General features: G+C 36.0%; 1 protein-coding gene and 1 pseudogene across 2 annotated transcripts; both read left to right on the top strand.

Moving 5' to 3' along the window:
* The first annotated feature begins 2268 nt into the window (after positions 1–2268).
* On the top strand, positions 2269–3502 carry LOC121247504 (annotated as a pseudogene).
* A 12257-nt stretch (positions 3503–15759) lies between these two features.
* LOC121261536 lies at positions 15760–24478 on the top strand. Of its 2 annotated transcripts, XM_041163971.1 has the most exons (4): positions 15760–16192; positions 16342–16497; positions 24136–24186; positions 24289–24478. In XM_041163971.1, exons 1-4 carry the CDS (start codon positions 16172–16174, stop codon positions 24427–24429), a joined length of 369 nt encoding a protein of 122 aa, XP_041019905.1. In that variant the 5' UTR covers positions 15760–16171; the 3' UTR covers positions 24430–24478. The 2 variants fall into 2 exon arrangements, with proteins under 2 accessions (XP_041019905.1, XP_041019897.1); XM_041163963.1 differs by having other exon boundaries at positions 24136–24478.
* Positions 24479–25105: the final 627 nt, after the last annotated feature.

The raw sequence follows: 25105 nt of genomic DNA, 5'->3' as shown, positions 1-25105 counted from the left end.
GGAAAAAATATTTAATATAAATGATAATAACAAAAGCCAATAAAATTAATAATAATGTCTTCTATATACCTTGTTTTCGCGATAGTCTCTCGGACCGAGGTTGGGTTTTTTAATTGATTTCTAGAGAACTGGGGTTAATTTTGAGGTTTGGTTTTACAGTTCTTTCAAATAATCTCATTCCATCTAATCTCATCTCAATATCCAAACACCATTTAAACACAAAGAATAACTCTAAATTTAGTCAATTTGGCACACCCCTTGCGCACAAATTGACATGGTATGGCAAGTGTTTAATAAAACTGTGCGTCCTGACATCAAGAGAAGGGCTGGGTTGCGGAATGGCCAGTGAACAAAATGCTGATAGGAATGAGATCGTCCTGCTTCGCTTTAATGTTCGTCGCCTTTAAATATAAGGGAAACCATCCAAAGTTGACAGCATCGCGGAGGGAGTTGTATACGATCATGTCCTCGAAGTTGTTAACATAAATGGCAAGTCTCCCCATTGTTCTGTAAGGAAAGGGAAGATACCACCATATCCGGAGCTTCGGTGGCAAAGATGAGGAAAACCAAAGTCATCCAGTAGCAGCTTCGTTCATGTCTGTGCAATCTGAAAAACTCAAGGATGGTCGGAGATTCATAAGACAGTGTGGGTGCGCATGTAGCAACACACGATTCGTTGGGTTGTCATGTAGCTTCTTGTTGTATTGTTGGTCATAGGACCTTTTAGGTAAAAAGGCCTCCATCATTCTAGCCCAAAAAGTTAACCCTCAAGTGCTGAAACACGAAAAATAATAATAATAATTGGGTACGAAAAGTAATGTTCCGCTCCCTTTTGAGTGCAAGAGATTGTTTATGGGTTCTTTTCGAAACTGCAGGATTTCCAGGGTCTTTGCCGGAGGCTCGTTAGATGCCCCTAATGTTTTATTTGGGTGGAAGTTTGGGTGGGACTTTTTTTTTTGGAGCCATCTTGAGAAAGGTTGGAAAAAAGGTGATATTTGCCCAATATTTTCTTCAGACTTGAGATCAGCGATTGGTGTCATTAAAAATAGAAAAAAATGGGAGTTTCGGAAACTTTTGATTATGTAATGTTTATCATATATCCTACACTACCAAGCAATTATAATGTACACCATTTGCAGTAGGATCTGAAGAAACAAGAGAGACGTGGGAGATCCACGAAATGGGGTGCGAAAATGGGTGATGAAAATGGAGAGACAAAGAACGGAAAGATGGATCTGGGTTGAAATGGGGATTGCATCCTTCGCTTGTTCTCTCTTTCTTTTTCTTTTTTTAAACATAAAACAATTGCCACATCAGTGGTATCCTTGAATTCGTCCACAAATTCGCCTGCACCTAGAAGAATTGAAACACAAAACATTTTTCAATTTCAAATTTTTAATTTTTTTCATCTAATCATTACAACTTTTCTAAACTTTCAAACAAAACACAAAAAACAATTCAACTTTTTCAAATCACAAAACAAAAGTTATATTAAAAAATTATATTATAACCCTATTTTAATTTTATAATTTTTTATTGAACTTGTCTCTCTTATTTCCTAAAATCACATAAAATATCTTAACTTAAACTATTTTATTATTATTCACAAATTATCTCACTACTACTAATAGATTTCTCATCTCATCTGTGTAATCAAACAAGCCCTCATTACAAGAAATTAGATTTTTTTCAGCGCTCAAATCGTCGCAAATACTCCCATTAATCGCTACATTTGAGCATTTCCGGTGATTTCTAATTCGCTGCATTTTCGACGAAATTAAAGTGTATTTTTTGATCAATTTCAGCGATAGGCAAAAATCGTTGCAAAAAATTACTATTTCCGGCAATTTTTGTGCACCGCAACTATCCCAAAAATCGACAGAAATGGCCTTTCCGTTTGTCATTAAATCGTTGAGAAAAACTAATTGCAGCGATATATATCGTCGCAATTGTTTTAAAATTGCTGCAAAAGACTCATTATTTTTTCCAGCCATTATAAATTATCGTCGTTATTACGTTGTCCTAGCAACTAGTGTCGTCGAAATAGATTATTTGCGGCGACATTTAATCGCCAGAAATAATCTAAATCGACAAAAAAAAGATTTTTCAGCGAAATTTATTCGCCGGAAATGGCTTTCCATAAAGAAAAAAAAATGCACAAAAACAGAGATGAACTATACCCATTTAGTATATATGAAGTATAGCTTGGGTATAGTTCACCTAAATAGTCCAGCAACCCCTCACATATATTATAATATATGTGACGGAATGCTGCATTATATATACACAGAGGATCAGCTGAGTTTATCCGAGTCATGGAAGCAGCAAGCCCAGCAAGATGTTGAGGAGTCCAAGAAGCAACTATTGGCCCTGTCTTCAAAGGTCAAAGAGTCCCATCAGCAGTTTCTGCAAATGTCTGATTCTGGGGAAGCTCGTATTTTTCAGCACCAAAATATCTCTCAAGGACAGGATCCAGCTAGGCTGTCCTGAAGCAGAATTCAATTGAGTCAGATGCCTTGACCTCTGCCATGAATGAGATTCAACAGCTTAAAGTCCAGCTTGAAATGGTAGCTAAATCTGAGGTTACACAAACCAAGCAGGTAGAATTAGCGAATGCAGAGCTGCATAGTTTAAAAGGAAACCTTGCAGAAAGTCTTTCTCTTGTGGAGAACATGAAAAATTAGCTACAAGATTGCAGAGAATCAGAAGCTCAGGCCGAAGCAATGGTTATGGAAACTCTGCTGCAACTGGAAACTGCTAAAAAAATTGTAGAGGTGCTCGGGTCAGATAGGTTGAAAGCCATTGAAGCTTACAACTCAATTGCCTTTGAGTTAGACCAGTCAAGGGTACGTGCCAACTTACCAGAGGGACTTGTAAGAAAACTTGAGGCAGACCTAAAAAATGCTAGTGGTGACCTTTACCAGAGGTGGCACGACTAAGATCTGCTCTAGAAAGTGCTGAGACCAAATACCATGAAGAACAAATTCGAAGCACAATACAGATGAGAAATGCTTATGAACTCATGGAGCAGATAAAATCTGGGTCAAATCTGAGAGAGGCTGAACTGGAGGCAGAACTAAAAAACATAAAAGCTGATTTTGAAGAGTTGAAATCAAACCTGATGGATAAGGAAACTGAATTACAGGGTGTTTTGGAGGAGAATGAGGGGTTGAATTCAAAACTTGAGAAGAACCTCTCATACTAGAAAGAATACGAACTGGAAAAGGATCTGAATAAATTAAATGAACATATTGCATATTTGAGGGCCAATTTGATGGATAAGGAGACAGAATTACAGAGTATAATGGAGGAAAATGAAATGATGAAATTGGAGATCAACAAGAGGGAAATGAGCAGAGCAAACGTGAATGATGAGGTTATTGCAGAAGTAAAGGTTATTGCTGGTTTTGTTTTGTTTTTCATCGAGGACGATGGGAAAAGCAGTCAATATACCTCCCTTGATCTGTATTATATGGTGTATAGGCAACAATCTGTGCAATGACTCAGAAATATATGAATATATGTATATATAACTGTAATATATAATTAATTCACCTAAATAGTGCAGCAATCCCTCACATTGACTGTTGTTTTATTCAAAATTTTGAGCATGAAACTTTATGAAGTCAGAAGTTAACTTGTTATATTATGTGTCAAACTAAGACAAGTAATTCCAAATGATTCTGCAACTCCATAAAAGCACCAAGCCATTAATGGGACTGATTTGCAGCAACTAAATCAAACCAGAAACATAGATGACAGTTTTTTTTTTTTTTTCAAATCAAACTTGAACTAGTTTAAGTTGTTTCTCTAACCTTCAAGCTTCCTCATTTTTCTATAGACTTCACTATAGTTTTCGTGGTTTCTATGAAGGTTTTTCTAATGTCACATATTGAGATTTTAAGGTCATTTGGTATTCCTAATGGTAAGAAAATAGAAAGATCTACACAACTCAATGTTAGAAACTCTATTGTAAATTCTCTTACTGTTTGCTTATGGTCTCCTCAGAATTTCTTCATTTCTTCTTACATAAGACTCCATCATTAAATCCCCTCATATGCTCATAATTAAAGTTGGTCAGTAGCTAGATAATTGAGCCCAAACAAAAGCAAAGCAGAAAATAAATGTCGCCTGCAGCAGAGGAAATAATTCAGCAATAAATCTACCAAATGAACCCAATGATAAAGCTCATTCAACTCAATGATAAAGGATTAATAGAGAATAGCAAAAAGTTACACTAAAAATGGTGAATTTGAAGAAGATTCACCAGTTAATCATCTCTCAGAATTCTGTGGACAACAATTTCCTCTGTACCGATGGCCATCTGAGTTTACTACTTGTGGAACTCATAAACATGAAACTGGTACACTAGACTTATCAATGTCATAAAAACTATCCAAGTTCCACAGCAAACAATCCTATTAACCGAACAGAAAAAAATATTGAAGCCAATGAAATATGGAAAGCTCACAAATGAGTTTTAAGATTCAAAGAAATCTTAAAACACAAAGGACAAGCTTAAGAGACCATCTGAATCAGAGCAACCTAAGAACTAATACGAATTTCTTCTTGGATACACATGCCATAGCTAAAACAATAAATCAAGAATTAAAAAAAGAAGAACCCATGCTAGAAACCGTACATACAGTGAAACAAATGCTCCGCAAGAGTATCATTAGGCATGTACTCAGCAACCAGCAGCCTCTCATCTCCATCACAGTAATACCCAATCAAATTGGCCAGCCTCAGATGCCTCATCTGCCCTACTCCCCGTGCCTCCTCCTCATTTGGTGGCAGTGGGTTGCAAATAGAGCAAGGGAGAGAGGGAGGGCCTTAGGCTGCTGGGCTAGGCGTAGAGGAGAAGGGGCTCCGACGGAGGACTAACGACGGCGTCGAGGTGTGGGTGGTGGCGAATGGCGCCCCCAACGACGGCGACATAGAGAAATCCGAGAGAGAGAGGTGAGGCCAGAAAGAGATTGGCGTGGGCACTAGGAGAGATAGAAGGGGTGGCCGTTGAGGTGAGGTCGCGGTGGCGTGCTGGGGCCGTTGGCGACGGGCTGTACGCTGCGGAGGCTTGAGGGAGAAGAGGGACTGGGAGAGAAAGGGGGAAGGGGGAGAGACGGCTGGAGGGAACGAAATGAGGGGAAAACCTAACGCGAGGGTTTTAAATTTAATGAGTTTTTCCGGTGCTTTTGACTCGCTGCTAATAAGTTTAATTTGGCGCATGTGTTTTACAGCAAGAATATTCGCCGTAAATAGTATATATTGCAGCGATTTTCTTTAATCGACGGAAATTTAATGCCGCTATAGTAATAATACATTGTTGCGATGACAAAAATCGTCGCAAAAGGTAAAAATGTCGTTGCAAAAGTGATTTGTACATTTTTCCTCCATGATTTCCCAACTTCGCAACGAAAATTAAGCGACGACTTGAAAATCGCCAGAAATAACCTCTATTTACGGCGATTTTTTTTGCAACAATTTTAAAATCGCTGGAAAATGCTTGATTTCTTATAGTGCCTTAGAGACATTCAAAAAAGTCTTTTATTTTACGTTTTTTTTTAAATACTGCTGCAATGAAATAAAAAGAAAATATCTTTTTACTCTTTTAAATTATTTTATTGCTCATTTTACAATCAATTAATGTAAATTCTACTATGTTTTTTTAGTAGTTTCTTTATAAACGCAAAAAATTTATTATTATTATTTTAGATGGACCTGAAAAACAAAAAGAGTAAAATCTGCGCCCGGTAGCCTGGAAAGGCCTAAATTATCCGAGATTTCTAATTCTGGGTATTAGCAAATGTTGTTGTAAGCAAATATAGTTTAACTTTTAAAAGTCTGTCAACGTTCTTAAAAAATACAGAGAGTGTTTGTAAGTTTCCTTAAAAGTACGAAAAACGTTTATTGGTTTTTTGAAAACCCAAAATCTAATACATGATACGTGTGAGAATAAAGAATCAGACCCCAACCAATTTATAAAATCTGAAGTTATAAGTTAATTAAAAATCCAAAATTTTGGCCTATATTTGAGTAGATTAATACATGTTTATAGATTTTGTTTCACTAAAACTCAAAAATTCTTTCATTTTTCTAGAGTTATAATTTCTTCTTTTAAAGTTTTCATATTTTTTGTTCCTATATCTTATTCTATGTCTTTTTAATCAGATTTTTCCCCTGTGAAAATAGATGAATAATAAAAACGAAGCAAATTTTTTAATTTTACTTAAGTTGAAAATTTTAATATTATCAATTATCAAGATTTGATAATAACTTTTTGGTATATATGATTGAGAAGTGGGTACTAAAAATACGTAAATTTATGAAGAATACATTTAGATACTTTCAATAGTTTTAGCAAGAGAGGTTAAAAAACAAAATAATTTAAATGGTTTTTGTGATTGCTAAAGCCAAAAATCAAACAACAGACCATAATGGAGAAAATAATTATCCCTGACCCACCATCATAGATCAAGCATTAATACGATACTCTTTACGTTTATCCATAAAATAAATAAATCTTTATCTGGAGTTCCCTTTAAGTACTTTAGAATTTTGTACACTGCATCAAACTGGTCAAGTCCAGGTGAGTGCATAAATTGACTTACCATTAGGGTTGTAATTAGTCCGGTTCGGTCCAGTTTTGGATAAAATTTAGGACCGAATTGGTATGCACTGATTTTACATTTTCCAAAACTGATTACACACCAGTTACTCTCCTAAATTGATATTTCCAGTTTTATTGGTTTCCAGTCCGATTCAGTTGGTTTTTCAATTTTAATAAAATGAAAATTTGTCAAAAAAAATTTGTTTATAAATTAAAAAAAAAACTACTTTAAAAAAATCTGTTTTATTAAAAATTTATTACTATTTACAAAAATCTACTTTATAAAAAGAATCTGCTATGTAAAAAAAAAATGTTATAAAAAACTTGCTATTAAACAACTAAAACAAAAAATATGCTGTAAAAAAAATGTTATAAGCCTATAAATTGATGCCAAATTATTACTAATACTATATACTGTAATAATAGTGATATTAATACTAACATATTAAATTAACTATACTATTGTACATATATTATGTTATAACTCTTATAATATATTAATATATACTAATACTATATATTATACTATTATAGTGTTACTACTACATATCTAATCTATTATAATAAGTGACTATCTAACTGTGAATATCAACTTTAATTTTTATTTCTGTTAACTTTTCTTATTTTTTCGTTAAATCCTGTTTTACCGAAAGGCCTTTAAAACTTTGACCATTTGATGTGTAGCTCCCTTATAGAATTTAATGAAGGATTTTGTTTTACTAAAAAGTCCTTAAGACCACTGGCCATTTGGCGTGTAGCTCCCTTGTAGAATTTAATAAAGAATCATGTTTTATCAAAAGGTCCTTAATAGCCACGCGATTAGATATTTTGTTGAAATTTAGATTTTTTTAATCTTGATTTTTTGTTTTTCTTTAACTTTATATTTTCTTTTCCTAGACAAATAAGTTACTGATTTTTTTATTTTTTTCATTTATTTAAATCATTATATCAGGTGCATCTCAAGACTAACGCACCCGGAGCCATTTCCGTATGTATGTGTGTGTATATAATATAATATATATATATATATATATTATAATACCTTGCTATAGTTAAAGGCATTTTTATCGCAATTGAATGGGCTCATGATTCTTCCTCTGTGCCCACAGCCCGTGAATAGTGAAATTGCCTGGAACCTTAGAACAAGTGACGTTCGAAGTTGAACTGCATAATGATGCAGGCCATTGAAGGGCCAAGTAGAAGTCGTCAAAAGAATCATCCCGCGGGCAAAAGTAAATTCCGGTCACCAAAACCAAGCAGCTAACAAACAGCACTTTCGTTGTTAATGCAACCATGTTGCTGTTGCAGTAGTAATGCAACCACACATAAAAATGTCTTTGAGTTCAGAAAACTTGGATGTTGATTGTTGAGACAAATGTATATATAGAGAGATCGAGCAATAACTTTATATATACTTACGCATGTGTGAATGGAGATGTAAAATCAATTCCGAAAATTGAAAGGACATGACTGGTTGGATGGATGGATCATTAATTGCAATCGATCATTCACTTTCCCTTCATTTATGGTTATCATGCAACTAATTGCAAATATTTTTCATCATCTATGAGCCATTCGATAATTGTAGACTACCCTAACAATGTAACCATGACTCTATAATTAGGCTATATTTGATCAGTGGCGATCTCCTTATACTATTTTATTATTATTTACAAACTATTTACTAGTTTTTTAATACTATTTATTATTTTTTACTATCTTTTTATTACTATTTATAGATCATTTGAAATTATCTCAATATCCAAACGTAACATGATGAAAAGTAGGGCTCAATATCAATGTGCATAGGACACCTAACAACTATTTTGCCTGTAGAAAAAAGAGAAAGATTTCTTCAAAATTTTTCGAAAGATCGAGAGAGAGAGAGAGAGAGGGTGACACGAGAATAGATCTTACATTATGCCTTGCTCATGTATAAAATTTTATACAAGCAACAGTAAAGTTTAACAATCATTTTACGTGTATTTTCATGAAGTAGTTTAGCATAGGACTCTAAATTAATTGTACGTTTATAAATGAATTCACGTAATTATCGACACGTTAGCACATGATGAACACACATCCATCACTTAATAATCGAGTTTGAGGACTACTGAATGTAATTTACGTAATTTATATATGTATATAGAGAGAAAGCTATATATAACTACATACATACATACATGCATACATATATATATACACACACTTATGCATGTGTGAATGTAGATGTAAAATCAATTCCGAGAATTGAAAACTAGGATATATAGTGAATATTGGATGAATGGATGAATATTGGATCATCATTAATTCATGAAAAGGATGATGCTCATGATCAGTTGCTTTCCTTCATTAATTTATGGTTATCATATATGGAACTTGCAACTTTCCATCATCTTGAGCCATTTGATCATTGTTGACTGCCGATCAAAGAGTCTAACCACGACTCCAAAGAAAAGAAGTAGGACTCGATATCAATGTGGCCAAAGTATATAAATGACATCTAAAAACCATTTTCCTGGCCTGTAGAAAAAAGACAAAGATTTCTTTAAATTTTTGTTTGAACCTGAAGATCTCAATAGAGAGAGGGAGGTTGACACGAGAAATAAATCTTACATTATGTCTTGTTCATTTAATACTCTCTGATTAAAGTTTAACAACTATTTTGCCTGTATATATTTTTATGAAGTAGTTGAACATAGGACTCTAAATTAATTGTTTATAAATGCATTTATGTAATTATCGACACATTAGCACATGATGCACACACATGCACCCATCATCTCTTAGTAATCGAGTCCTAGCACTACCGAATAATATATTGTTCATATTCACATTTTTTATTGTTCTTTTAATTTTCTCATCACTAATTGGATGGACGGAAAAGCCCTTCAGGTTGCTTCTACTGTAGCCTTTCGCATTACCCTTTTGGTCATTGTACCCAGTCTTTACAATTTTGCCCCCATGGCTTGTACGTTGTCACCCAGCCTCTACTGGGCTTTCCAACTTTTCACTTGTCTCCTGGCCCTATCCCGTCCCGCATGTTACCAAGAAAAGACTAAACGCGGCGTTTACTTCTCCAATCACACAATGGTTTTTCATTCTCCAAGTGCTTATCGGTTCTTCCATAGTGATAATTCAAGTCTTCTCTCTTTGCTAGTAGTGTCTGTGTGTCTATATAAATATATATATATATATATATATATTATAATGATATAGTGATACTAATACTATATGTTATACATTATGAAATATATATTATATATTATATAATATATAATAATATATTGATACTAAATTATTACTAATGTTATATACTATACTAATAGTGATATTAATACTATATAATAATATATGGTCATAGTGATAATTATATAATATCATATATATAATTATAATTTATATTATTATATATGTTAGAAAGCACAACGAAAAAATACCTCAAGCTTAGCTTATAAAATTGCTCCACAAATTTCTCCATATTAACAAATTTCAAGCGTTTCTTCTTAGTGGCGAAGTGTACTACGTAGTATAAAACTAGAGTAACACTTAACAAATCCACAATCTAAATATCTTATCAAGAGAAAACAAAAAGAGAGAGAGATTTTGTGTATTTCAGATGATCCCAAAAACCAAACTGAGGAGGACTATTTATAGTCCACCTACACGCGGCTTGGCTTGAAGGCTAGCCATTACATTGCAATCAATTTGCAGACGTTGCAAGCTGCAACAACATGTAACGTATGGCATTAAGACATTCGTTACAAGTCAAGTAAATCCATACGTTACTATGAGCATGAAATGAGGGGGTCAGCCCACGTGGGCGCCCCTCCTGCCCTCCTGCTAACATCTCTCACTCGTACATAGTGGGCATGACCCCAGATCTACATCTCTCTAATGTTTTCAATCTTGTTCATACAAGTAAATAGGTCGTGTGACCACGAAGCACATCTGTAGAAAGGTGGGAGTACATATACCAAATCTCTCCCAGAGAAGACCAGCACAGTAACATCCTTAAAGTGTCTGGTCATGTCCTAAACTCATTTGATCGCATCAAGATCAACCATTTTCAAACCCTCTTGAGTTTTAAAAAAAACTATACAGAACAATGCTTGACTACCTCCAAATCATTTGAATGTGTTCACAACCTTAGCCGCTATCAAGATGTGGCGCCATATTTTGACGTTAACAAACACTATCGAATATATGATATTGAAGAGTCTTCCCTTTGCACCCATATCACTGAATTTTGGTCGAACCGCTTTACCAGTAATGCCTCTTTATACTGTATCAATTATGACTATAGACAACATGTCAAAGTAGCAGACATCACAACCTCCATCTCGTGACATAGTCAAAAGTAAATGACACTTTAAAAATGAGACTCACACAATGAGAAAGAGGGAAACCTTTTACTCACTTACTCATATGGTCGAATAAGCCCATATAGTATAAAACACATGCTACGATGGATTTCCCTTTCTCAAAGAGTATATATCTATATCAACACCGTACAGATCTTAGTCTAGCCGTTCCTTAAGCGTCTAACCCGAGTTCCTCTATTTGCACTCCTCCAAGGGGTAAAAGAGAACCTCGCATCTGGCTAACCACACAGAGTACATGGATGGTGGGGTAACCCATGCATAGCCTTCTCAATAGACCTCATCTTAGCTCTCACTAAGGCGACATATCTTTGTACCAACCAACTTATCCCTTTAGACAAGTACCTAGGTACACAATATCTCATCTCTACTCGCTACTTAAACGCTAAAGCGATCGCTCGTATGAGTGAGTCGATCTAAACCTGTTGACATATTTTATGTGTGTATTAGAAAAACAATATGATAAATATAAGAACTGAATCATATTGTATTAATATCTCAAAAGAATATCATTTGAAACACAAATTATATTTACAGTCTATGCAATCCTAGATTCCTAACATGAGTCTCAAATACATCTTCTACTATAGGCTTCGTTAAGAGATCAACAAGCATGCGACTTGTAGAAAGGTGTTTCAGAACCACTTCCTTTTGCGCTACCATGTCTCTGATGTAGTGATATCTAATATCTATGTGCTTGGTTCTTCCATGATACTTTGAGTCCTTAGCATATGCGATAACTGTCATGCTATCACAGAATATCGTTACCGGATCTGAAGTATCCGTGTTAATGTCTAAATGCTTGAGAAACCTCCGTAACCAAACAACTTATTGAACTACTGCATAACAAGCTATGTATTATGCCTCCGTGGTGGATAGAGCTATATAAGGTTGTTTCTTGCTGCTGCATGTAATGGCACATATGTTGAGTAGAAAGACATATTCATTGGTTGATTTGTGCTCATCTAGGTCATTGCCCCAATAGCATCATTGTAACTTCTTAGCTGCAAATCTGAACTCTGATAGCACATCATATAGTCCGCAGTTCCCTTAAGATATCACATAATCCTTTTGATTGCTTTCCATCGAGCCAGTTCGGGGTTAGATTGAAATCTACTCACTGAGCCAACTGCATAACATATGTCAGGTCGAGTACACATCATTGCATACATCAGACTATCCACAACATTAGCATAAGGGACACGAGCCATCTTTTCTTTTTCTCTTTGAGTCTTAGGAAACAACTAGTTGGACAAGTTCTCACTTCTTGCAACATAGGTGCCAATGGGTTTACATCCACTCTTTAGGAAGCGCTCGAGAAATTTCTTTATGTAAGTCTGTTGGGACAAACACAAAAGTCTATTTGAGCGATTTCTGTAGATCTTAACTCCCAGAATGTATTCTGCCTCACCCATATCCTTCATCTCAAAATTGAAGGATAACCGCTCTTTTGTGGCGACTATCAACCATTTATCATTTCCAACTAGCAGTATGTCGTCAACATACAATGACAACATAATAAAACTCTTTTTGAACCTTTTGACATAGACACAATGGTCCTATATCAAAAGGTCCTCTGTAATCATCTTAAACCCATTCGAGGGAATAGCTCGGTGGAATCTGAGGTACCATTGTCTAGATGATTGTTTTAGGCCATATATAGATCATTTGACCTTGCACACTTTGTGCACTTGACCTTTGACCACAAAACCCGTTGGTTGATTCATATAGATCTCCTCATCTAGTTCTCCATTGAGAAATGATGTCTTAACGTCCATCTGGTAGAGTTCCAAATCCATGTTTGCTACTACAGCTAGAATCAGACGAATTGAGGCAAACCTCACCACTAGTGAAAACATTTCCTCATAGTCTATACATTCCTGTTGGGTATATCCTTTCGCTACTAAGCGAGCTTTGTACTTATCTATTGATCCATCTGACTTGCATTTGATCTTAAGAACCTATTTGTTCCCAATAGCCTTACGCCCTATCGGTAGATCAACCAGATCCCATACCTGGTTAGTCTTCATAGGCTCAATCTTATCATTAAGTGATTTCATCCACTCATCTTTAGTAGAAGATGAGAGAGCCTCATGAATTGTCCTAGGCTCATCATTATCATGCGAAGTTACCATAAAAGCTTTTTCTTCAATCTTAAAACTAGGGGTGCTACTCGCATGGTGCGGGGCAGGGACACCCCTCCCTGCCCCCCGCCCCGCACCATGCAAAGGGAAGGTTTTCAATCCCGGCCCCCGCCTCGGTAGCAGGGGGTGGGGTTGAAACCGCACCCCGCTCAACCTAGTGATTCATTGGGTCCATAATTTTTTTTAGGTCTAAAATTTTTTTAGACCCAAATTATAATATAATATAATTATAAATTTTATTCAAAAAAATATAAACTCATTAGAGTTGTATTTTGGATTGTCTTGTCTTCATAAGTCAACCTTTAGAGCATTGACATTGGACTAGCCAAATGCCAATGTATCTTCATATTTTGGCTAGATATGAGAAAAATCATTTACATTGAACTAGCCAAACTACTAAACCTCAAGATATGAGCTACAGTAAATTAAGGAGGTTAGTCATATTTGGAGAGTGACTGTTCACAGACCAAACAATTATTTTAATGTTTTCCACCAACCATCCCTCTCCCTTTCTCTCACTCTTTTCTCCCTTGCAGTAAATGTTTTCCACTTCTGTGCATTCTTCTTCTATTGTCTTTTTTGGATATTTTCATTTTCTCTTTATTTCTTTATTTATATATTTCCCATTAGCTTTGAGAATTGGGGTCATTGTTTTTATTTATATTTTAAGCCGAAAGAAATTTGGTTTGTATGTGCTTGTTGAATAATTAGGTTGAGGAAGAAAATAGTTGGGAAATAATAATTTTAAGTAAAAATTCAATTATTAATTAATATATGAGGTTTATTTATAAAATAAAAATAAAAAATTATTAAAATATATAATATTATATTATTATTTTAACTTTAAGATGACTAGTCTAATATAGATTCACCTAGCCAAAAATTAATGCTATAGCTAAAACTTGAAATTCTAGCTAAAATTTGAACTTGGCAATGATCTAGCCATTGCCAATGCTCTTATATAGGAGGCCAAGGCAATCCATTAACTTGAATTCAAGTTTTTAACAAATTGTATATATTTATATACAATATATATTTATATAAATATAAAAAATAATATTTTTTATTATAAATTTGGGAGGATGTGGAGTAGGGTGCGTGGCGGGACCCCGCTGGGGTCAGCCTGAACTGTTAAATATAATCAAATTTTCTAGAATTTTCAAATGAATTATCTAAAATGCTAATTCAAGTTAAATAAAAAGTAAAATAATAATAATAATAATAATAATAATAAAGATTCTTCTGTGCGATGTGTTTCACTATTTTATCATGCAAATAAATTGACAAAATCAATTGAGGGTTAATCTAGAGTTTCCCTAAATTAATTTAAAGGTTCGGTTTTGAATAATTTAGGGTTTCAATCCAAAAGCCTAAATTAATTTAGAGGTTTCAAGATATTTTGAAACCCCTAAAATAATTAAGAGTTTCATATTGAAACTCTAAACTAATTTAAGGTTATAATCCAAAACTCTAAAGTCACAAATCTCACAAGAAATTAACACAAACATCAAAACACATGCACAAATCGATTCTCTACAACACACAATTCACAATCTCATTTTCCAATTTCTCCATTTAATCCCATCCTCAATAACTAAAAAAAAAATAAAATCAAGTGAAAGTCAATGAGAGTTCGAGAATCAATTTAGAAACTTACCTTGGGTGACGGAGATGTAGACAGACGGCGACAGGCCTGATGGCGTACGACTAAGTCACGGACGGAGTGGGAGATTGAAGGTGACACCGATTGAAGAGAGAGAGAGAGAGAGAGAGAGAGAGAGAGAGAGAGAGAGAGAGAGAGAGGAATGGGGGTTGGGGGGAGGGAACTTAACACCCCATACCAAAACGATGTCAATTTGTCTATGACAAAACAACGTCATTCTGGTATGGGATTGTTTTAAAAAAAACCTCAGTCATAACACAACGTTGTTTTGTCATAGACAAAATGTCATCGTTTTATAACTGAGTTTTTTTTAATATATAAATAGACATAAATATATATTTTTTATATTTATATATATAGCAGGGCAAGGGAAAAGCGGATCGAGGTTGGGCCCAACCCGTCCTCACCTCAGCAGGGCAACCCGCCCCCACATTTGGTTGAACGGGGATTTGCCCCGCCCATACAGGGGCTGGGTGGATGGGGAGAGGGCAACAAGGTGCAGGAAGCCGCTGCCCACCCCTAGAGTATGCAATGCTTACGCACTTTATAACTGTAAATATCATTAAAGTTTGTAATTATATTTAAATTTTTAATTATATTAATGCAATTTTAAAATTTAATAGATGGTAAGATTGAATTGTTTGAATGAAATTTTTCAACAAGTTATCGTATTTTTAAGTTGATTTGTAGAACACACATTTCATATCACTTAAATAATAAGATTTAATTTATAATATTTAAATTAATTTTTTTTAACAATAATGTTTTTTGAATTTATAAAATTTATAATAGTTTTTGTGTTTGGGTAATTATTGGATGAAAATTTGGAAAATAAAGTAGTCTACTTGTATACTTTTGATATTTGAAGATGTTTAATTTGATTTTGATTTTTTAAAATAGAAAAATGGAGAATATGGGGCAAACTGCTCATGCCTTTCTTGCCAAACAAGTTTCACGCCAACGGTTAGAAAAGGAAACAACGTCCAAATACATTGAACCCCCCCGCAGTTTGCTTTTGGTTTATAAACCTCAGAGACTCGGAGCCTAACCGTTCTTCCCGAGTGAGGGAGAGTCGCGGAGGCATAAAGATTGATGCGCCGGGCCAGGTTCTTGTTGTTGTCCTTGATCGTCTGACTCTGTGGTGTTTGGACTCTTGAAACTTTTTATTTGTACGTACGTTGGTAGATTTGCGGGAAGAAGCGTGTGATATTTGATGGTGTTCTTGAATATAACCGGCTATCGTAAGACATTAAGAGCGCGGTTCTTTGTTCGGTTTTTCTCTGCTGGGCAGTCCAAAGCTACCGCAGCGTCTGACACTTGTTGATTCCCCTTGCGGTCGAAATATGTTTAGTTTTCTGATTGAAGTCGGATAGGAATGAGATTTGCGGAATTTCCGGTAAAGATCCCAAACCCCTGGCCCTATTTACTCTCACCATCTTGCTCCTTCTCGCAGTCTCCCATCAAATCAACAACTGTATGCTGTCTATAATGTTGTTGGGTTTGCTAACATATTATCGGTTTCATTTGTTCTTTTTATGTTATCAGGATATTTCGCTTGCTATTTCTTTTTTCCCAATGAGTTCCTGTATTTGGTGGCGTGGCCGATGCTATTATAGACAGAACAGGCGTTTATGGTTTATTGCATGCATTCCAACATTTGATGAAAGATCCGTGAGAAACGCCATTTGTTTTTTCAAGAAGGTATGTTCATCCTTATCACTTGGTTGCTTACTTTCAGTTCTCACTCAGGTCAAGGCAGTTTAGGTGCATGTATATTAATTCTGATTCTGATTTGTCCATTCCTTTGGGTAGGTTTGCCAAAATGCTCGAGTGATAAGTGGGGGTAGTTACCTTACAAAATTTTATTTTGTTGGGTTCTGGTGGAGGGGTGAGCATTAGTTAATATTGGAGAAGGCAATTATATATTCTGTACTGAATGGTACAGTGAGTATTGAAAAAAAAAAAAAAGAAAAGTGGGTTGTTGGCATAACACTGATCTTTATATTCCTGCATGTTTTTAAAACTAGGAAAGAGTCAAACAAAATGATATTTTCTTCACCTCATTTTGTGCCGATCTTCATAATAAAAGGTTTGGACATGTGACTTATTCTAAATTAATTACTTTAACTGTCACGCGTTTCTACTTACTCAACATACACTAACTTAGTCAGCTTTGTCTAAGTTTGTAGTTTCGGAGTTAGTTTGCTCTCCTGTCTCCATGTAATAAATTTTTTATTTCTGCTTGCAAAGGTCTCACATGTTCTGCTGGCTAGAATGTCAAAATGACCTCTGCAAAACAAAACAATAATCCACCCTTCACTCTCTCATTTCCTTGATCCCATTTTTCCTGAAAAATTGCATAACACAAACAAGTGGGCGGCTCAGTTTCTGTAGCCTTCCAATTATACCCATGTTATCTGTGGGCATTTCTTTCATCGCCTCAATTTATAGCCCTTGTCATCCATGTGCAACTGTGGCTTCATTTTTGAGCATTCATTGCTACAATTTCGCCAAGGTACGGTTTGGTTAAAACATGCAAGTTCATAGAGCCTCCTTTATGGATATGACTAAATGATAAATGATAGTGATGGATTATCTACTCTTAAGATGATGGCTAACTACTACTTTTAAAAATTATAACACCACCTTAATTTTGGTTGTGGTAAATTAATTTTGATTAAATTTTGTGTTGCATAGTACTATAACTTGGTCAGCAAATCTTTTGGTCGAAATTGAATCCCGAAGTTGTTTCTCTCTCCTCTTTTTTCCTAGTTTTCGTATTCTATCTTTTTGTTTTTCTTGGACATGTGCATGCATCTTAGCGATGTCATTTTCTAGCGAGTTTTTGGCTTGTAATCGTAGAAGTGAGAAGCCTTGAAACTTTGGACCGTTAGGCGAGCAGATTTTCTAGCCAAATTCTAAGTTAAGCAAGACATTTTCAAACATGAAAGTTTCGAGATTTTCAGCTAATCAGTTTAAAAGAACATGGTCAATAAGGGGATGTTTAGAAATAAATTCCATCTCATCCCATCTCATTTCCTTCGCAAACAATTCAAACACAAACACTTTCTAACTAATCATTACAAATTTTTCAAACTAATCATTACAACTCTCACAAATTTCCAAACAAGAAACAAGAAACAATTCAACTTTTTCAAATCGCAAAACAAAAATTATATTTAAAAATTATATTATAACAATATTTTAATGTTATAATAATTTTTATTCAACTTTTTCTCTCTTCCTTCCCAAAATCCAATAAATACTTAACTCAAATCATCTTGTTACTATTCACAAATCATCTCACATTTACAAAATTCTCATCTCATCTCATCCCCCAAGCATCCCGTAAGTCTGTTGATTGAAAACTGATCCTAGCTAGGTGTAGTTTCTTGATTTTTTTTTTATTCTCTCTCTTTGTGTTTTTTCTTTTGCTGGGCATATGCATGAATCTTAGTGATATGTCATATAACTATCACAAAATGGCATGTTTGCTTTCAAAAGTTAAACTAAAAATTAGACAAAATGGCAACTGAAGGCATAAAAAATGTTGGAAACACCGTTGGATTGAGTTTTTACTTTCTGATAGCCAGGGTCAAAGAGGGACGGTAGGGTGGGTTTCTCGAGATACGAGGGTTTTAGAACTACCGGCAGAGGGTGTTCACACTTTCTGCTTGATTGAGAGTAGGAATTGGAATCACCGCAGGGGCAGGGGAGGAAGCTACCGTTTAGGAGAGACATGGGGAAAGACCTAGATTGTAGAGAATGACTGACTTTTCTGTAGCTCACAAATCCAGAGCTTATGCAATTGGCATGAACATATAATCCCTTATAATTTTCCATAATGGCACCCCATGTGGACCTTGAACCTCATTAGAACATATTTCGCCTCACAAGCATCCATATTTGTAATCTATAATAGTTCTAGCCAATGCACCCATCTCACGTGGATGTCGCCAAGTTCTTTAGAGTAGTACGAGATGGGAAAGTTGATGTCTTCAAAGAGTTTCTTAGTTAATTGCACTCTTCTAAACCGAGAGGTGGAGACGAAGACAAGGAGTGTTCATTGTTTGTTTTTTCTATCAAGTTCTCAAAAACTCATATGTTAATTGATATCATTGGATGAATATTTGGAAGACTTAAGCACCTCTAAGGGCATATTTTCTGTTTAGACTGCTTTCCCGTTGAAGATTCTTAAATTATACACGTGGCGAATCTTCCCTAGAGATACAGTCAAAGCAAAGAAAGTCGCTTTCAATGGGGCCTTTGCTCTCCAGATTTTCTTCCATGGGAGCGTATTGTTCATAATTACGTGACAAAAAAATCGAACGCTGAACACCTTTTTCTTCGATGGGGCCCAGAACGGCGTCTTCAACCCTTTGTTCATAAATTTGTGGAGTGCAATAGGTCAAAAAATTCATTGGACGCTAAAACCTACCAAGCTTGTGCTGCTTCGATGAAGCTTTTATTCCACCGAGAAAAGCCACCTGCAATCTCCAAATTGTTCACCGCTGAAGCATCCTTGACACCAGTCACGCTTAACACCTCAGGGAAAACTTCGTTTGGAACCTATCACCACAACTCAAATAATGCCAAAATATGATCTTGCTCCATCTTACCCTGCAATTTCCTATAATTTTCCATAATGGCACCCCATGTGGACCTTGAACCTCATTAGAACATATTTCGCCTCACAAGCATCCATATTTGGAATCTATAACAATTCTCCCCAATGCACCCCTCACACGTGGATGTCGCCAAGTTCTTTAGAGTAGTACGAGACGGGAAAGTTGATGCCTTCAAAGAGTTTCTTAGTCAATTGCACTCTTTTAAATCGAGAGTTGGAGACGAAGACAAGGCCCTTTCGTGCCCCTAAAGAAGGAGTGTTCATTGTTTGTTTTTTCTATCAAGTTCTCGCAAACTCATATGTTAATTGATATCCTTGGAGGAATATTTGGAAGACTTAAGAACCTCTAATAGCATATTTTCTGTTTAGACTGCTTTCTCGTTGAAGATTCTTAAATTAAATATGTGGCGAATCTTCTCTAGAGATACAGTCAAAGAAAAGAAAGTCGCTTTCAAAAGGGCCTTTGCTCTCCAGATTTTCTTCCATGGGAGCGTATTGTTCATAATGACGTGACAAAAAAATCGAACGCTGAACACCTTTTTCTTGGATGGTGCCCAGAACGGCGACTTCAACCCTTTGTTCATAAATTTGTGGAGTGCAATAGGTGGAAAAATTCATTGGACGCTAATACGTCCCAAGCTTGCGCTGCTTTGATGAAGCTTCTATTCCACCAAGAAGAGCCACCTGCAATCTCCAAATTGTTCACCGCTGAAGCATCCTTGACACAAGTCACGCTTAACACCTCTGGGAAAACTTCCTTTGGAACCTATCAAAATAATTTCTTATAATTTTCCATAATGGCACCCCCTGTGGACCTTGAACCTCATTAGAACATATTTCGCCTCACAAGCATCCATATTTGGAATCTATAACAGTTCTCGCTAATGCACCCGTCTCACGCGGATGTCACCAAGTTCTTTAGAGTAGTACAAGACGGGGAAGTTGATGCCTTCAAAGAGTTTCTTAGTCAATTGCACTCTTCTAGTCCGAGAGTCGGAGACGAAGACAAGGCCCTTTCGTGCCGCCCCTAAAGAAGTAGTGTTCATTGTTTGTTTTTTCTATCAAGTTCTCGCAAACTCATATGTTAATTGATATTCTTGGAGGAATATTTGGAAGACTCTAGCACCTCTAAGAGCATATTTTCTGTCTAGACTGCTTTCTCGTTGAAGATTCTTAAATTATACATGTGCGAATCTTCCCTAGTGATACAGTCAAAGCAAAGAAAGTCGCTCAACAAAGGGCCTTTGCTCTCCAAATTTTCTTCCATGGGAGTGTATTGTTCATAATGACGTGACAAAAAAACCGAATGTTGAACACCTTTTTCTTGGATGGGGCCCAGAACAACGTCTCGAACCCTTTGTTCATAAATTTGTGTAGTGCAATAGGTGAAAAAATTCATTGGATGCTTCTACCTCCCGAGTTTGTGCTACTTCGATGAAGCTTCTATTCAACCGAGAAAAGCCACCTGCAATCTCCAAATCGTTCACTGCTGAAGCATCCTTGACACAAGTCACGATTAACACCTCAGGGAAAACTTCCTTTGGAACCTATCACCACTCCACAAATAATGCTAAAATATGATCTAGCTCCATCTTACCCCGTAATTTCTTATAGTTTTCCATACCCCATGTGGACCTTGAACCTCATTAGAACATATTTCGCCTCACAAGCATCCATATTTGGAATCTATAACAGTTCTCGCCATTGCACCCCTCTCACGTGTTTTTTTCTATCAAGTTCTCGCAAACTCATATGTTAATTGATATCCTTGGAGAAATATTTGGAAGACTTAAGCACCTCTAAGAGCATATTTTCTGTTTAGACTGCTTTCTCGTTGAAGATTCTTAAATTATACATGTGGTGAATCTTCTCTAGAGATTTAGTCAAAGCAAAGAAAGTCGCTTTCAAAGGGGCTTTTGCTCTCCAGATTTTCTTCCATGGGAGCGTATTGTTCATAATGACGTGACAAAAAAACCAAACACTGAACACCTTTTTCTTCGATGGGGCCCAGAACGGCGTCTTCAACCCTTTGTTCATAAATTTGTGGAGTGCAATAGGTCAAAAAATTCATTGGACGCTAAAACTTACCAAGCTTGTGCTGCTTCGATGAAGCTTTTATTCCACCGAGAAAAGCCACCTGCAATCTCCAAATTGTTCACCGCTGAAGCATCCTTGACACCAGTCACGCTTAACACCTCAGGGAAAACTTCGTTTGGAACCTATCACCACAACTCAAATAATGCCAAAATATGATCTTGCTCCATCTTACCCTGCAATTTCCTATAATTTTCCATAATGGCACCCCATGTGGACCTTGAACCTCATTAGAACGTATTTCACCTCACAAGCATCCATATTTGGAATCTATAACTGTTCTCCCCAATGCACTCCTCTCACGTGGATGTCACCAAGTTCTTTGGAGTAGTACGAGACAGGAATTTTGATGCCTTCATAGAGTTTCTTAGTCAATTGCAGTCTTCTAAATTGAGAGTTTGAGACGAAGACAAGGCCCTTTCATGTCCCTAAAGCAGTGTTCATTGTTTGTTTTTTCTATCAAGTTCTCGCAAACTCATATGTTAATTGATATTCTTGGAGGAATATTTGGAAGACTTAAGCACCTTAAGAGCATATTTTCTGTTTAGACTGCTTTCTCGTTGAAGATTCTTAAATTATACATGGGGCGAATTTTCCCTAGAGATACAGTCAAAGCAAAGAAAGTCGCTTTCAAAGGGGACTTTGCTCTCCAAATTTTCTTCCATGGGACCGTATTGTTCGTAATGATGTGACAAAAAAATCATACGCTGAACAGCTTTTTCTTGGATGGGCTCCAAAACGGCGTCTTCAACCCTTTGTTCATAAATTTGTGGAGTGCAATTAGTGAAAAACTTCATTGGACGCTTCTACCTCCCAAGCTTGCGCTGCTTTGACGAGGCTTCTTTTCCACCGAGAAAAGCTAACTGCAATCTCCAAATTGTTGATCGCTAAAGTATCCTTGACATAAGTCACGCTTAACACCTCTGGGACCTCGAACCTCATAATTCCTTATAATTTTCCTTAATGGCACCCCATGTGGACCTTGAACCTCATTAGAACATATTTCGCCTCACAAGCATCCATATTTGGATCTATAACAGTTCTCCCCAATGCACCCCTCTCACATGGATGTCGCCAAGTTCATATCCCTAATAATGCACGATAAAACAATAGCAAATTCTGAATCCCAACACACCTTTTGAATTAGGAAAGCAAACCTTTGCCCAACTTGCCAGATGGTATTTCCTCCTAAAAACACCTCAAAGGAAGTCCTACTGCACCTTCTCACTGTGGTCAGCCACAGTTGGTGGAAACAAAGGGCATGAAATACGTGGGCCAGCTTGAGAGTGTGCTCTTGATCAAAGTGATCCTAACAACCTTTTGACAAATACACCATCTCCTATAAGCCAATCGACTAAATTTTCTCAACGATTTCATCTCTTATTTCCTTTGTCTCCAATGTGGTCAATAATTGGAGACCCAAATACTTAATTGGTGAAGAGGACATTTTGCATTCTAGAATAGTTGTCAAACTTACCACGTTCTCAGCCTGACTCACCTGGACCAATTTCGATTTGGTCAAAGTAATCTTCAAATGGACATTGGTTCAAAGCATAGGAATAGAACATGGAAATACTGTAGATGATTTGGATTGGCCTAAAAGAATAGAAAAGTATCATTTGCATATAAAAGATGACACATGCTAGTAAATTGACATTCCTTGCACTCTTTTTTTTTTTTTTTATAAGTAAAAATATTATATATATGAATAGGAGTAACCAAGTACACTGGACGTATGCAAGAAAACACCTTGCTCATACTAGCTAGCCCCAAATGACCCAAAAAGCCCATGAAAATTTGAAATCTATCCAAAGTACATCAAGCCCGAATTGGAATAGAGCACACCTCCCCAACCCACACCCCCCATAAGACTAATACTCCACCCAAAACTCCCTCTACGACGACATCTTCATAATGCCCTCCCTCTACGAGGACGTCTTCATAGCGCATGAGAAGTAGAGCGAAATTTCTCAAGGTTTTTTTGTTTGTTGAGATTTGAGTTGAAAAGAAATTGATCGAAGAAAAGAGCGGTTACTTTCTTATGGAGTTGTGGGAAAACCCTTGAACAAGAAAAAGTAGTGAAAGTTTGAGATTGAAAAGAATTTTGCGGGAAGCTCTTAAAGATGAGTGCGCTCCTTTAAAACTCCTTTTGACATTTTGCAGGTTTCTTTGTGGATTTTTTAAAATAATAAATTGTAGTGTATGGTTGCGATACATTTGTCCAAAAAAAGATATTTCAGTTGGGATAGCTACAACCATGCTACGTATCATCTTTATCATAGTTACTCCATCCACTAGTTTTGCTAGTGTCAGCGTCTTTCTTGTATACTTGGGTAGAGTACCATTACAAATTTACTAATAAATTCTGCTACCATTTTATGTTTTACCATTTGTTTCGGTTGTATTTTAAGAAATTGGTTTGATTAATGCTCGAAAGATATTATGATTTATTTCCACGGTGCAACTGACAACTCAAGTTTTTATACTGGCTGCTTTATACCAAATTCATTTATTCTGTATGGGGGATATAGCTTCTTGGAGTTAAAAGCATCTCAGGCAGTTCCTGTACTTGTTTTGATAACTTATTTTGCTTTGGCTTCTCATGAAAATGTTGCAAGGCAAACGATTCTCTCGATAACAGTGGATTTCTCTGCTTTGTGGGTTCTCATGTATGTTTAGTCAGCACTCTTGCTTTTTTCTCTACATTCATTTTTCAAATATTTTATTTTCATCTACTGTCGCTTTTAACTGGGGATGAGATCGTATTGCAGCGCCACCAGTGCTACCGGTTTAGCAATTTCAACCAGGTTATCTACGAGCTTAATTATTCTTTATATATACTGCATCTGTTTTTTGTATCTCATGTTAGTGTGCTTAGGTTTTCAGCCATCAAGTGTACAATGCAAATGTAAGGTGCTTGTACAATGTAAGGTGCTTGTGCATTCTGTGCTTAGCTTGCTAGTTTGAGTCTTACAGTTGTATGGTATTTTACATATAACATTGTCTACAGCTTTGAATTTTGGTCTTCTACTATAGCATTTATTGTATACAATTTTACACGCACGTGCTATCCCAACTCGTACTCTATACTGAACGAGGGAATCCGTCTTTGATTTTTCTTGTGCCATCTAAAATTACTTCTCTTTTGGTTTTTTGGTCCTACAATGGTTTTGAGGACAGAAAATATACTGTTTTCATTGACATTGCACTTTTGCCCTCAGTGAATTTTGCATATTGCCTGGTGATATGTAATCAGAGTTTATATTATTGGTTACTAAATGATGATAAAGCTCTTATTTCCCGTTGAATAGCGACATAGGAAGGTGGCTTTCTGGTCTTTTCGCTTCCAATTAATCCCAGATCATTCAAACCAAATATTTTCCTCTCGCATGATGTTCATCTGAGTTCAACTTTTAGCTGTTGATTGAAGATATATTCCTTATTTTCTTCTCATGCACTAGATCCTTCTCATAGTTTTTTGGTCGTTGTCATGATTCTTAAATGCTCTGATCACTCAAACCTTAAGAGTTAACTATTCATTTACACTGTAAATGGCCAGCAATGCGTGCTGTGATTTCAGGTTGCGGA

The sequence above is a fragment of the Juglans microcarpa x Juglans regia genome, chromosome 1D (genome assembly GCF_004785595.1).
Source record: "Juglans microcarpa x Juglans regia isolate MS1-56 chromosome 1D, Jm3101_v1.0, whole genome shotgun sequence".
NCBI lineage: Eukaryota > Viridiplantae > Streptophyta > Magnoliopsida > Fagales > Juglandaceae > Juglans > Juglans microcarpa x Juglans regia.
Note: the sequence above shows the minus strand (reverse complement) of the source record. Positions and strands in the feature narration are given on the sequence as shown.

Excerpts from the sequence above, each read along its gene's own strand:
- LOC121261536 (XM_041163963.1), top strand. The coding sequence starts at position 16,172 with ATGAGATTTGCGGAATTTCCG. Across the intron at positions 16,193-16,341 it reads TGAGATTTGCGGAATTTCCG|GATATTTCGCTTGCTATTTC; the intron begins GTAAAGATCCCA and ends TTATGTTATCAG. Across the intron at positions 16,498-24,135 it reads CCATTTGTTTTTTCAAGAAG|GCAAACGATTCTCTCGATAA; the intron begins GTATGTTCATCC and ends AAATGTTGCAAG.